General features: G+C 40.6%; 2 protein-coding genes and 1 long non-coding RNA gene across 5 annotated transcripts; all 3 read right to left on the reverse strand.

Moving 5' to 3' along the window:
- Positions 1-1,341: 1,341 nt before the first annotated feature.
- On the reverse strand, positions 1,342-3,417 carry pvalb4 (parvalbumin 4). Its single transcript, XM_048991860.1, has 5 exons — positions 3,265-3,417; positions 2,616-2,682; positions 2,259-2,391; positions 1,928-2,037; positions 1,342-1,635 (listed from the first exon to the last, which is right to left on the reverse strand). The coding sequence occupies exons 2-5, from the start codon at positions 2,674-2,676 to the stop codon at positions 1,610-1,612; spliced, it is 330 nt and encodes a 109-aa protein (XP_048847817.1). The 5' UTR covers positions 2,677-2,682; positions 3,265-3,417; the 3' UTR covers positions 1,342-1,609.
- Positions 3,418-4,981: 1,564 nt separating this feature from the next.
- Positions 4,982-7,593, reverse strand: LOC125718200 (parvalbumin beta-like). The gene is made up of 5 exons (XM_048991861.1): positions 7,445-7,593; positions 6,570-6,645; positions 5,807-5,939; positions 5,604-5,713; positions 4,982-5,285 (listed from the first exon to the last, which is right to left on the reverse strand). The coding sequence occupies exons 2-5, from the start codon at positions 6,628-6,630 to the stop codon at positions 5,260-5,262; spliced, it is 330 nt and encodes a 109-aa protein (XP_048847818.1). The 5' UTR covers positions 6,631-6,645; positions 7,445-7,593; the 3' UTR covers positions 4,982-5,259.
- A 2,737-nt stretch (positions 7,594-10,330) lies between these two features.
- On the reverse strand, positions 10,331-11,845 carry LOC125718027 (uncharacterized). 3 transcript variants are annotated; one of them, XR_007384727.1, is made up of 3 exons: positions 11,191-11,845; positions 10,599-11,025; positions 10,331-10,452 (listed from the first exon to the last, which is right to left on the reverse strand). It is a non-coding gene; the product is annotated as an uncharacterized LOC125718027 (long non-coding RNA). The 3 variants fall into 3 exon arrangements; XR_007384726.1 differs by having other exon boundaries at positions 10,599-11,028; XR_007384728.1 differs by having other exon boundaries at positions 10,599-11,012; positions 11,191-11,844.
- Between the last annotated feature and the right edge of the window lie 1,866 nt (positions 11,846-13,711).

Here is a 13,711-nt window from a genome sequence, read left to right on the forward strand (position 1 = left end):
CAAAGATTGTATCTATTGTCCTTGCAAAAGTTCTACCCAAGGAATAATGGAAGGTACAAACTGATAGTCATCAAATAGCTACCGATAAATTTACTTATGTATTGCTTCGCATTCATCCAATAAAAATGTATGGGAACTTGACTACATTTTCACAGCTCCATTACATTCATAAATTCATCCATCCATCCATCCATCCATCCATCCATTTATTTGTTGTGTTTTTGTTTGTTTGTTTTTTTGTTTGATTGGCTATTATAAGCTGGAATCCCAGCAAGGGTGACGACATGTGATTCCTGAGTTGCCTTTTATGCCCACCATGACCCTGCTTTGGATAAACAGTCACGAACATGAATGGATAGTGTACCATTACCCGTAAGTCCCAAATACTCATAACTCATAATTAGATAAAAACAAAATTGATTTTCCTGTGCGTCACATAGAAAGATAATAAACTGTTTTCTTATTCAGAAATTACACCTGACTGCCACAGAATATATTCAAGATTCAAGATTCTTTATTTTTTTTTGACTGTTTAAAACAATCCAGAAGCGCTTTAATGCGGGGAATGGCATAATTTGCTTTAGAAAAAGGTTTAATCCTGTCTATGGTGAGGCTGTTACTTACCCAGTTAGCTCAAGACCTAAACAAACACTTGGAATGGCTTGGATGGAAAGACAGTGGGGTCAATGTGGACTGGGAAGCGTGAGCTGTAATGTTGGGAGTATCCTCATCTGGTAATATTGCGGCTCACCACTGGAGGGCAGCACGGAGGAGCGTAGGAATTCTCGCTTCTAAACAAGGAAATGGGCAGCTGCTGAGAAAGCTCAAGGAGAATGACTTCCCAAGTATTACTGTCAAGCCTGGGGAAGTTATGATTATGGCCTGCTGCCATTTCAGTAGACATGCATAACCGCATACAGTAGCCTGCACATCACGGGCCAATAATCCTGGCCCGCTTTCTTAAGACACACTGTCCTGCGCAGCATGTACTGTGTCATGTGATTGGACGATGCAGAGATGTGATTGGGTAGTTCTACACAGACCTAATATGAAATCGTTACAGCTATGAATGGCCAAGATTGAGGGAAATTAATGGATCTATTATGGCCCACTGCGTCATAACGTCTTTAAACCTAGATTTTAAAATACCTATCCATACAGCTTCTGTAACTGCATATCCACTAAAGGGTAAGGTTGAGTCCGGATCTTATCCCAGGAAACACCGGGCACAAGGCTGGGTCGCCCTGAACGGGTGATGTTAAAATATCTATCCACGATTCTTGAATAAAAAAATGGAACCTGTAAAGTTCAGCAGTAAGGAAAAAGAAGCAAGACTGTGTGTTTCTGCAAAAGAATATTTATTCTTTTCTTATTATCCGTTTCCCGAAAAGTGCGTCATAGATTTTATAGTAAGCAAAATTCATATGTTAAGACAAGAAACAGAAGTGGTGCTACATTTACATCTTCACTTTGGACGGTGTGCTGTATAGGAGGAGAGACTGGAGGCCGGACATACGCAAATGTAAAAAAATTATTTATATTCAGATGAAAATGGGAGGTCTTCGGCAAAGTTGTTCCTTCAAGGCGAGTGCTGTTGGTCAGACTCCGTTTACGCCTTAACCAATGCAGCAAACTCTGGAAAATAAGATACGTAAAGATTATTAACTTGTGGAAAAAGTTGCGCACTTCTGGTCTAATTACAAAAACGAATTTTATAGTTTCTACTATTATTGTATGTAGTCCTTTGTGTCGTTGATGGGAAATGAAGTCTAAGCCGTTTATGAAGTCTAAACCGGTGCAGTAGTTAGCACTGTTGCCTCACACCTCTGGGACCCGTGTTCGAGTCTCCGCCTGGGTTACATGTGTGTGGAGTTTGTAAAGTGCTGTAGATCTTTGCATCACAATCGCGATTCTGTGTCCTGCTCACCATCAGCGCCAATCTTGCCGTCGCCGTCGGAGTCTCCAGCTTTCAGAAAGGTCTTCGTCTCGGTGTCGGTGAGAGCTCTGGCACTGGCGCTAAAGTTCTGCAGGAACAGCCTGGAGAAGCGGACAAAATGCGTCAATTTCAGTGCCAACTGGTATACCATCCAGCTGCAGAACATATAGTCATTTTGTCAATGGCATCGCTTACAATGATTATTCTCATGTTCAATTAAGTGATAATTAGAACGAAGTAAAATATTTTATGTTTTTGTCGAACTAAGCTAAACGGGGTATTTTTGTATTCATATCGCTTTGGGCATTTTAAACCGTCTTACTTCAGTTCATCCTCCTCAATGAAGCCGCTCTTGTCCTGATCGATGATAGCGAAAGCCTTCTTGACATCGTCGGCGGACTTGCTGCTCAGTCCAACCTTCCCGAAGAAGGCCTTGTAGCTGAAAGAGTCGGCGGCTGTGAAACAAACGGAAGGCAGTTACTTATCTTCCCGTTGCCTTTTGAACTGTTACACTATAGATACAAAATGTTTCGTGTCAAAAACAATCTTGCAAGAACAGTTTCTTTGTACAGTCATTGTGTTTGTTTTTAATGTCTATTGTATTGTCACATTCAAACTGAATATAACCGTATAAGGTATATGAAGGTATTAAGATAGGATTTTTAAATAAATGCTTCACCTTTGCAGGCATCCAGGGCTGCAGTGATGTCGCCATCGTTCAGAATTCCGGCGAAAGCCATTTTTAGCTGTTGGGAAGGATGGAAAGGAAAAAAAATGAATGAACCTTATAAAGGTGATGTTTAATGTCAAATATTGTCTCTTTGTCGATTCTTGTAAATTTGCACATGCACATCTGATTTTGGAGACGTCACTATGCCTTAATCTGATTAGGCTACATGATATAATTTACTACCTTGTTGAAAATTTTAATTTCTGTTGAAATCTGACTGAAGTTGACATAAACTACTTGGCGCTCTAATGTAACTCATTTAAATCTTTAGTAATAATAATAAATCATACAACTGATGAGAGTCCTTTCATATGCAACACACGTCAATCAAAACGTCCATGCCATGTGATTATTAATTCATAGTCATTAAGATGCTAAATCCCATCCTCTTTCCTGTAAGATGGGATTGGTCTTCTTCATAATGGAGGCAAAGTTTGTGAAAGTGTCCATCCCCTTCCCGGCAAAGTCCAATGGCAAAAAAAATACCATTTAAAAAGTTTTACGTCTTCGATGATGCGCCATTGAAGTAGTCCCATTAAAACAGCGTATAAAAGTGGGAGAATGATTTTCACGGCAAACTCCTCAGCAGAAAACTCACCTCAGATGTCCTTTAGTCTATAGACTGGATTCAGACGAGTCGAGCCACTGCAGTGATCCACTCATCCCAGCCTGCCACCTTATATACTTCTCTCGGCAGAAATTTGAGGCATAATGTAATAGACACCAGAAGGAGGGGGTTGGACAAATGTGTCCAGTAGCCTGTCCGTTCTATTTTTGTATTCATAAATGAAGATGCTTAAAAAGGTTCGTGTTTGAAAAAAGTCCTTAATATCTTGCAATGCTAATAATACATGCTGCTGATATAGATGAAACGCCAGTTGCTGGAGAATTCCCGCCCTGCTTATCACTGTAACCCGCGGCTGGCGCACCGCTCATCCGTGAGGTTAACGCGGAGCTTCGCAACATCTTTCGAAAATCTCTAGTTTGTCTTTGTGTATATTTCTATCTATTACTTATGGAATTATTTCATTATCTCTGTATGTAATGTATAAAAACAGCGCACGGATTTATTTCTGTTGGTGCAGGCGCGTATGTGTTGTTGGGTCTTCATGCCAACTAGCCTGCACGACTGCTGAGAACGCGGCGAACTGACAGTATTCGGGTTTTGGTAATGCGACGTTTAATTTGTAAATCGTACTTTTATAACTCTTTCTTATCTTCCGTATATCCAAGAGACTAGTGCTTTCGCATGTTAAATTCTTGTGTCCCGCTTTTTAAATCGACTCCCCTTTCGCGTTTCTGCGTGCATATAGTCTATTGGTGGTTTATAACATCTCTTGATTAGAGGACCTTCGAAGGTATTTTGTTTCTGACTTATTAAATAAATCAAAGATTTCTACATATCGCATTCGTTTCGATATTCATCTAAATTCCATGTTTTTATTTTGTTTTGTATCACGCATGTCGTCATGCATTTGGTGTTTATTCTAGCAATACAAAAGCACAGCTCTTACCAAAATTTTGTTCAGTACAGAACAGCCAACTTTTTAAAATAAATTTTAAAAACCGCCTGTACGCTTACCAATATTTATCAACAGGTGGCAGCATTGCCACATTTATTGCTCTGGAGCAAAGATGTTGAAAGAGCGTCACTTTCGCAGCGTTTCCGGTGAAAAACCACTAAAGTTCTGTGAAGCGGTAAATATTTAATAGTAACACTAGTAACGCTTGTATTTTTTGCATGTCTTCGAATTTTCATGCTTCGTGGATTATAAATCTCAGCCTGCTTCGACTTTTATTATTAAGGTAAAGGAATAAAATTTCCTGTTTGAAGCTGGAGATTTTTGTGTGTTTTTAGATTGAGAAGATATATTGCTTGATTAACTGAGCATGAACAAAAGGTATACGACACCTTCCAGTGGAACTGAGCACGTGCAGAACTTTCATCCCTTCTCTCTTCAGTGTGCACTACCAGCACTGGGCACAAGCCTAGAGAATCTTCTGCCAAATCCACTCTCTGACTGCATGCTCTGCTTATCTCCACACATCTGTATTTTTATCAACCTCTGGAATTTACAAAATGCTTCAAACCATTTCTGGCTTTAATATAAAATTTAAATCGATATAAAAAATGCCTATCATTTTATATGTGTGTTATTTGAAAAATTAGTTTTAAATAATTTTGCAAATATCTTCAAAGGACATGTATTCAAGGTCGATATATATTACTTTTACAAAAGAACCTGTTGTTGATTGGTTTCTCCTTGTTACCGGCATCGCTACCATGCAAAAACAAGAATCTGAGTTCGGTCGGCTTTATGATGGCTTATTCCAAAAGAATATTTATTCCTTTGATTTTCCACCCTTTCTCAAAAGTGCACAAAAGATTTTGATCTTGCACACATCCTGTTAAGAACATCAAGCACATCCAAACAACATGAACAATACAACTAAAGGACACAGCGCTCAGGTGAAATACAGTATGCCACTGAAAAGCAATATAAAAATGTGTACTGGTCATCTGAGAGTGTTAAGTAGTTCTGTTAGGAGTTGTTTTTCCATGAAAAGATGTTGAATCTTGGTCAGATGGTAATTATGCCTTCACAAGAGCAGCGAACTCTGTGATAAAGAATAAATAAAGCTATCATTAGTATATTGATCCAGAAGGGTAAAATCTTACAGCAGTTGTTTACCTGACCGCGAATACTTTTCACCAAACACTCAGCTATTTCCCCAAACGGTTCTGATCAAGTATTAAATTCGGGAATCAAATTAAGATAGAAATGCTGCCTGCCATTTGGAGGACAGCGATAGCCATGGAGGATAGTCTTCCTGTCAGAAGGTGAAAATGGCAGCTTCCTGTTATCTCAGCAACGTCTCTATTTCTATGCCTTTAGCAGAAGAGGCTGAGCTCGGGGTCAAACTGAGCGTCCTTACCGTCCACACCAATTTTGCCATCACCGTCACTGTCTCCTGCGGCCAGGAAGGTCTTCGTCTCACCGTCTGTCAGGACACGAGCCCCAGCAGAGAAGTTCTGCAGGAACAGCCTGAATGGGAGGACAGACAGAGATATTAGGGAGAGTTTTATATGTGCCTTGTTAGGTGAGATGCTCCCTTTGCTTTCAAGATTTGATCTTTACTTCAGTTCGTCCTCCTCAATGAAGCCGCTGTTATCCTGGTCAATGATGGCGAAAGCCTTCTTGACATCGTCGGAGGACTTGCTGGCCAGTCCAACCTTGGCAAAGAAGGTCTTGTAGTTGAAGGAGTCAGCGGCTGGGGAGTGAGATTGGAAGCCCTTGTTTTTAAGTCAAAGAATTCTCATTTAAAGCTTCCTCCCTGCTTCAGCTTCAGCCAAGCCAATGTAACTTTCTTTCTCTTTTACATTTTGGTTAAGCAACTATTTTCCTTTGATTAATTCACAAATATGTGGAACTGATTCCACCAACTCCAAAGCACTCATCACTGAAGTCAATTTAATTGCACCACACTTTTAGTCAGTAACTCTTCGTTGTTTTACTAGTGAACCTTAAATGTGTCTTGGCTGACAGTAACCGAAGGATATTTTTCACTGCCATTGTGACAAAGATTTTCTTAAGTTTTGAGTTGTGACTGTTTAGTGATTTTTGTGATCGTGCAGTTTTGTGAAGGTGCGGCTGTTCTTCTGCTTATTACAGTGCGGTTTTGTTTGTGATTGTAGATCTGGAGCTGGGTTGTTGTGACTCGGGGCTTTTAGTTTGGTTGTATAGTTGTGAGATAGGGTCTTTGCATTTGGGGTAGCTCTGCTTGACCCATGAATTCCCTGTAAATGTGTGTGATCCTGTGTCTGTAGACTCCATGCTCGGCTACATGTGCCTGTGATTCTGTAATCGTACTTCAGTGCCCCAGCTTGAGCCGCAGGCTTACCTTGGCAGTCCTTGATGGCTGCAGTAATGTCAGCTTCGTTCAGAACACCAGCAAGGGCCATTGTTGTGTTTTTTCACTGGAATACATACAGTGGATAAGATAAATAGTTAATTTCCGTTGAAATCTTTTTCGGAAATACATTGTACATTTGACTCACTGTTTCAAGTGCCCTGCCCATTACCACACTGTGTCGTCAGCATTCTAATTAGTGTCATTTAAATTAGGCCTATCAGAGCTCAAAACGGCAATTTAAGAGAAACCACAACAATCAAATGCCTCAGCAATTCTGAAGGCTATACTTGCATCCTTTTGCACAGCATGCAAACTAAATTCAGACATCAATAATTCAGTAACGCCACAAAATATATCCTCCCGCGGACTAGTCGGTTTTTTTAAATCAATTCACACGTCATTATGTATTAATTTAAACTGTTATTGGCACTTATCAGCAAGCTCATGCAATCATAGGGTAACAACCAGCAAGAACTTCAACTAATGAAACAATGAAGCGTATACACTTGAATTGCCTTAAACGTCCGGGAATATTAAAAAGGCTGTTAAATGCTTCCTCTTCTATATAAATTGTCTTCAAGTTTCACTTAATTATTTTGAAGATGCTCCGTCGTCTGTTCTGTGAAAGTCTAATTAAACCAATTCACAGTCACATCCCATCGGAATTAGCGCACCATCTGAACATACTCCAGTAAAATGTCTTCGCATGTGTCGCCTTTTCCATCTGTATAGCAATGCCTGTATGACTTAGATTGCCTCGGAGATTCGGAATTGGTCTATGGCGATCGGACCCTGCCTCTTCAGGTCTGCCGGAAGTATGTGCGTCGCCCCCTTTCCCTCGGACTCTGCCCCAACTCACTCACCTTGGAGCTTCCGTGAAACCCGAAATGAGAACCGAGTCGCCGCTGTGGGGTTCGCGTATTTACCCTTCTTATATACCTGCGACTCGCACCAAATACAGCGAGGTTTTGTAATGGATACCAATGCGCATCGCTGGGAATACTTTGGTGAAAATGTGTCCAGTTGTCAAACTGAGCTATATTTAACTTAACAGATGAGGATGCTGAGATGCATCCTCATCTGTTAAATCCGCTGCTAAGGCACGATGTCTAAAATGCGCTTACGCTGCTGCCTGCACGCTACGTTATTAAGTCAAAAAGTGCAAAGTATTCTTAGATTTTACATTCTGCTTATTTATTATTATTATTTTTGTCCAATCTAGCCTTAAGAAAAAACGGTAGTCAGAATATGATCTGAATTCTTAGATGTTATTTATGGCAGGGTGTGAACTCTTAAAAGATTAAATTTCAGTTTCCAAGGCAGAATGCAAAGCTTCGGGATATGTGTATTTATGAATCAGCACAGAGTCATATGGCGGTCTATGGTGTTTCGTAATCTGAAAGCTTTTTCGCCACCGTGCCACTCGGCCTGTTATATACCAATGATGAATACTCATTTTTATGTTTTACAATCAATAACAACCTGGAATGCAGAACAGATTCCAGTGCTGACTTAATTTGGTTAGTGGCTTGACTTTTAACCTCTGCCGTGAGTATTTGTCAGACCTTTAGCTTAGCCTAAAAAAACGATATGGACACCAGTGTGGTTGTTACAAAGTAGGGGCGAAGACATTGAACATAAAATTAATGTTCTACATATCAGTTCTAGCCTGGTTTTGAAATGTACTAGGCCAATTAAAACATGACTTGCTAAAAGGAATATGAGAGATTGTCTGTACGGTAGGACTTAAATTCACTGTGCAAAACAGTTTAATGTGGTTACTTTAATTTACAGACTACTACTGCTCCTGTTACACGTACTTCCAGTCAAGACTCTATATTGGTCCTTTATGTAATTAAGGACCTTAATACTCTAAGTTATTTTCATAGTACTGGGTCTCCCACATTCCTGTGCAGCGTTGACAGGTTTATAGCAATAGGTATTAGATTAAACTACACTTCTGAATACACACATTCCAAATTACTACAGTTTATTACATCATGCCGATTGTGGATGACGTCACTAACAGTACCCCCTTTGTGACTGCGTAGGCTGCGTGCTGATTTGTTCGTGCTTGCTGTTGTATTGCTTTCGAATCTGCATCTGACGATGCTGACGCATGACGTTCAGAGTGATGTATTCAGACAGTGAGCTATTTAACAGTAACTTCTTTTCAACCATTGAGCTGTCGGTGTTGGTTCAGTACTGCTGAGGTATGAATCAACGTTGATGTTATGTGAGTTCCCCCCTCCCACCGGGTAGAGCTATTGATGTTCTACTCTGGGAGACACAGCCTTCTGCCCGATGACCTCTTAGATATGGGTGGCAATAGCCAATGTGTCATAGAAAGCTAAAATATAAAATATAGTAATGGCAGTCTCAACTCATCATTTTAATTGATCAGAAGTAAAGTTCAAAATACTTATGCAATTATTTATGATACTTCGTTATTCTTATATAGGTCTATGGTTATTTCAGGATAAGCATCTATTGGAAATAGTTCCACTTAGCTCCATGTTGAAGCATTGTATGCGTAAATCCAGTAACAATTACTACGCGATGTAGTACTATTTACAAAAGTATCTCACTTTTGACGCGTGCAACACACTCAGCGCAACCTGCACTTGCAGCGTCTCCATTATCCTTAGACGGTTTTAACAGACTGACCGCAGGACCTTGAGTTTATGGTCTAAAGGAGTAGAGTGGCACGTCGTTCTAAAAGTGCCACTTCCCTAATGGAAGTGACACGTAAACTGCCTTTGTACGGGTTAGATATGGTGACACCTAATGAGAAGGCATGGTGCTGGGAGCCAGTGTCCTTAACGCATCACTGCACAGTGACTGCACTGAGAAACACTATATCTAAATCAATAATGTGTACATATCCTGTCATGAAGATGAAGCAAATATTGCACGTTAGATATTCACTTATTTTTTCAATTCAGCGTTTTTATTAGGTCTATGATAATACCAAATGTAGTGGAAATCAACAAGATAAATGTTATAGCAGCCAAAGAAACTGATATGTAACAAGTAGTTTATATGCCTAAGTGATAATGAGTATTTTGAATAATAGTTGAGGCGCTGTTGATAGTAAGAATTACGCCCCCGAGTTCTTCTGTATTGCTTAAAAATAAATAAGGCATCCTTGCATTTTGTAAAATTAAGTATCGAAACCCATGTCTGATCATTCGACATACAATATGCAGTGTTTTATCGCATGTACATATCTATTTATCTGTGAAATATATATCCCGGCGACAAGCGGTACAGAAAATATATGGATGGATGGATGAAAATATATATTAGCTGCTTCTTTAAAAAAAAAACGTGCTCTCGTGCATTACAGGAAACGCAAAGGCGTATTAGCGTATAACCAGCAGGAGGCGCTGTTAGACTCAACTTTGAAATGAAAATGACGTGCCGTTTACGTGACATTTTTTTAAAGAAATGCGAGGGAGCATTTTTTCAGCCTGGATACAATCAGGCGTTTTACATCTCACGCGTCCCTAATACCAGGATTTGCGAATTAAGAATATTATTGTTTTAAATCGATGGTTTTTTTAATTCATTTTTTTACTGGGATGCAGGGTTTCCAAACTTTTCTCCAATGTATTTTTTTTTCCTATTTGCCCAGTCTACCTCAACATACATTGTTCCGTTTTTCATGTTTCCTTCTAAAACAAATAATAATGAATGATAATCTGTTAAGAAAAGTACAACAGACACAACTATAGACAATGCAAAACTTTATTTAAAGATTCATAATTTTATTTTGTATTAGTTTTTGCTGCATAAGTTTCACCAAATTGTCGAGGCCCAAGGACCAGTACTCAGACTTCCTCACTTCCTTTCATTAATGAGGAAAACTCTGAAAAAAATATGCAAAGGAGAGAGAAATTAAGAAATTTTGAGAATTATGATGCACATTTTGAACATTGTTGTCAGAATTGTCCATTATCATCATCCGTTAGGTAATTCTGGAGCAGTTTTCCGATGTGGACCCAGCGAATGTACCTTCCGTTCCTATCTTGCTGTCTCCGTCTTGGTCCCCAGTGCTGAGAAGATCTTTGGTATCAGCCTCAGTGAGGTATCTGGCGGGAAAAGCCTACAGAGACAGACGAAGGGAGCGAACTCAACAAGCTGCCTGGCGGCTCCTCCGGGACTCAGGACTCAACGTGAGTGTTGCTCTGCAGAAGCTGCCTGACACACGCTTCATTAGGCTGCCTTGCTGACCGTAAAATAGGCAGACGGCGAAGAGCAGCACACATTGAGCGTGGACTATAATGAGCTGAATGACAAACACGGATGGCAGCTGCAGTCCTAACTGCCACACACCTGCACGCTTCTCACTTCACTTCCTCCGCCTGAGTGAAGCCACTGCAGTCCGGCTCCAGCGCTGAGAAGACACTCCGTCCATCTGCGCATGAGCTGTTAGACAGGCCTGCTTGAGTGAAGAATGATTGGTGGTCGAATTTTGGCTGCGATCACGCATTTAGTGTTTACTGTTTGTTAATGTTGCATGAAGTGCGGAGGATATCTATATCAGATATTGTGAGCTTTCATAAGATTTTCAAATGATCACATGGAGCTGTCTATGAATACACACCCAGTGAGCACTTTATTACACCAGCGGGCAAAATCGTGGAAACATTTAGCATTTTTGGCATTATGCTTTTAAAATTACTACACAAATCTTGGCGGTAGTGTTTGTAAACAATCAAAGAATGTTTCAAATATCATATATTGGATGATTATATAAGTAATTGGAGCAGCAGTTGAATAAGGTTCTGCAATATCTAAAACTTGCAAGTGTTTGCACAGTTTTGGCCACTTTATTAGGTCCGTTGGGCTCCGGGTAGGATTCAGTTTTGTCTCCAGATCCGCTTCACATGAGCTGTGTCTTTGGAGGGAGTCATTCTGCCCCACACTGTTGTACTCTGCTGTTTGCTTGCACTCACGGCGTCCCGTAAACAAAGTGCTTTCGGCCCCGGAAATGCCACTGAATGTACGTTTCGTTTGATCTGCACACGGATCTCTGTAAACTCTAGGCACTGAATGAAAATCCCGGGAGGGTGGCTGCTTCTCCGACGCGGGACCCCCCACATGCAGCTCCCCCCATCACCCCATGTTGGGCAGTGCTTAGCTCAGGAGTCCTAGCCGCGCTGATGCTGAGTCGACCAGTAAGTCAACCTCTCGATCCCGTCTGCATGCTGCATGTATTCGGTTGCAGCCACATGATTCGCTGTTTGGAAGAGCAGAGTGTTTGCTGTTTTCATTAGTAAGCAGGTGCACATAGTAAGCCGGCCACTATGTCTATATACGACATGTATACACACTTAAATATGATGTATTGTGACTGTACATTTTCTTTACACAAGGAATTCTTTGTTTAAACTGCAGGAAATGTTTTATGCTATAAAGATCAGTATTGGTCATTTCCATATGTGTTGATGTTATATTTAAGCAGTAATTCCCACTGGTATTTATGCTACACGTGAACTCAGCGACACTTATTCTCAGTACTTTTTAAGGCAACCAAATCCTGTAAATGATGAGGCGCTCATGGGGGCACCGTGCCTCATTGTGTTCGTGATTTAGAAGCCTCTTTAGCACCCAGCATAAACAAACTAGTATACTGGTGGTGATTATCACCCCCAAGGTAACCAGTCCCTTACCAGGTAACCTTGGCCCCTGCCCCCAGGGCTCAAGCATCCCGGTTGCCAGGTAACCGCATCCTACTTTCCCACACCACTGGTACCCTGCTTGCCAGGTGAATCTACCCCATCCACTCCTCAGCCAAATGTTCTGGCTGCTAACCCTAACCCCAATCCAGCTGTCGCCCCCCCCCCCCCATCCTGCTCACCTTGACACTTCTGTCCGGACAGCTGTAAGGTTTGCTATTCACGCCGAGACCACACAGACACAGTGCTGTTCTGTCACAGCACTCTGCACTTAGTGAGATATTACATAAGCAGGCAGACAATATGCACATATGCACAGCTGTCGTGTTCATTAAATCACAGTTGCGTGCTGTGTGCTCCCTATACATTGCTTATAATTTTTACCTCTGACTATTTTTTCCATAGACGCCACATGTGTAACAATGTAATCAATTTGTGTAGTAGTTTCCTTAACATTTTTCCATTTTTTTTGCAGTTTAAATAATGAGCACACACACACACACACACATGTAAATACAAGCCGTACACTAGTATAGAAACAGCCCCATTCCAGCAGATTTTCCACGCACCCACCATTAGGACGATCGTTTTTCTCCTGGAATGACAGGAAGTTCCTTTTCCTGAATTTTGTTTTTCAAAGGCTCTGCTCCGCTTGGGTCAAAACCACAAAACCCAGTATGACGTTGGGTCTCTGGAGACTCATTTGTCACCGAATACCTGCCCCTTCATTAGCTAATCAGGGCAGATAATCCTGAAATGTACGCCTTTAGCGTACACTGCTTGGTAACCTCACAGGCTGAAACACTGTGCAAAAGTCTTTGACAGTCAAAAAAAATATGTTTAAATGACATTTGTGTTTGTGTAAAACTGAGGTATTATGTCTGTCAAAGTGTGTCAGCTTAGCCCTTTCAAAACCTCTCCTAAGATCGCCCCAGTGTTTGCAGCAACCGTACACAAAAATACACAAATGTATTTTTGACTCCACGACTAGCACATCATTTTTAGCTAATCAATACCCTTTTGAGTTACTTAACAAATTAAGTTAATGAATTAGGCTGGTGATGAAATTCAAGAAATACATCATTGAGGTGCCCCTGAGGATAGATTTGGGAGCAAAATTGGTGTTTAACTCGCCGTCCAACAAGATTTCAGTAACGTTTTGGAGAACAGAAGAAATTTTGGTTTGTTTTTATTTTATTACTTTTTATTTGCATATATTCTAATGCTAAATTGTATGTTTTTTCTGAGCAAATGTACACTATTCTACAGCCTAATGAATAGCTTTAAACAACTTTGACTGTCAATGGCTTTTGCACAGTTCATATTCTCATATACAGCCATAGAAAAAATTAAGCGACCACTGTATATTTTTAAATAAATCTGTATTTTTAAATCCTGGTTTAATCCTGGTTCTGCTGGCAGAAGGCTACACCGAGCAGCAGGTCA

This window comes from Brienomyrus brachyistius, chromosome 22, assembly GCF_023856365.1.
Source record: "Brienomyrus brachyistius isolate T26 chromosome 22, BBRACH_0.4, whole genome shotgun sequence".
In the NCBI taxonomy this organism is placed as follows: Eukaryota; Metazoa; Chordata; class Actinopteri; order Osteoglossiformes; family Mormyridae; genus Brienomyrus; species Brienomyrus brachyistius.

Coding starts and splice junctions, on each gene's coding strand:
- pvalb4 (XM_048991860.1), bottom strand. CDS start 2,676: ATGGCTTTCGCCGGAATTCTGAACGATGGCGACATCACTGCAGCCCTG. Junction 2,392..2,615: donor AGCCCTGGATGCCTGCAAAG/GTGAAGCATTTA, acceptor TTTGTTTCACAG/CCGCCGACTCTTTCAGCTAC. Junction 2,038..2,258: donor ATTGAGGAGGATGAACTGAA/GTAAGACGGTTT, acceptor CCGCTTCTCCAG/GCTGTTCCTGCAGAACTTTA.
- LOC125718200 (XM_048991861.1), bottom strand. CDS start 6,630: ATGGCCCTTGCTGGTGTTCTGAACGAAGCTGACATTACTGCAGCCATC. Junction 5,714..5,806: donor ATTGAGGAGGACGAACTGAA/GTAAAGATCAAA, acceptor CCTCCCATTCAG/GCTGTTCCTGCAGAACTTCT. Junction 5,286..5,603: donor TGGCAAAATTGGTGTGGACG/GTAAGGACGCTC, acceptor TCTTTATCACAG/AGTTCGCTGCTCTTGTGAAG.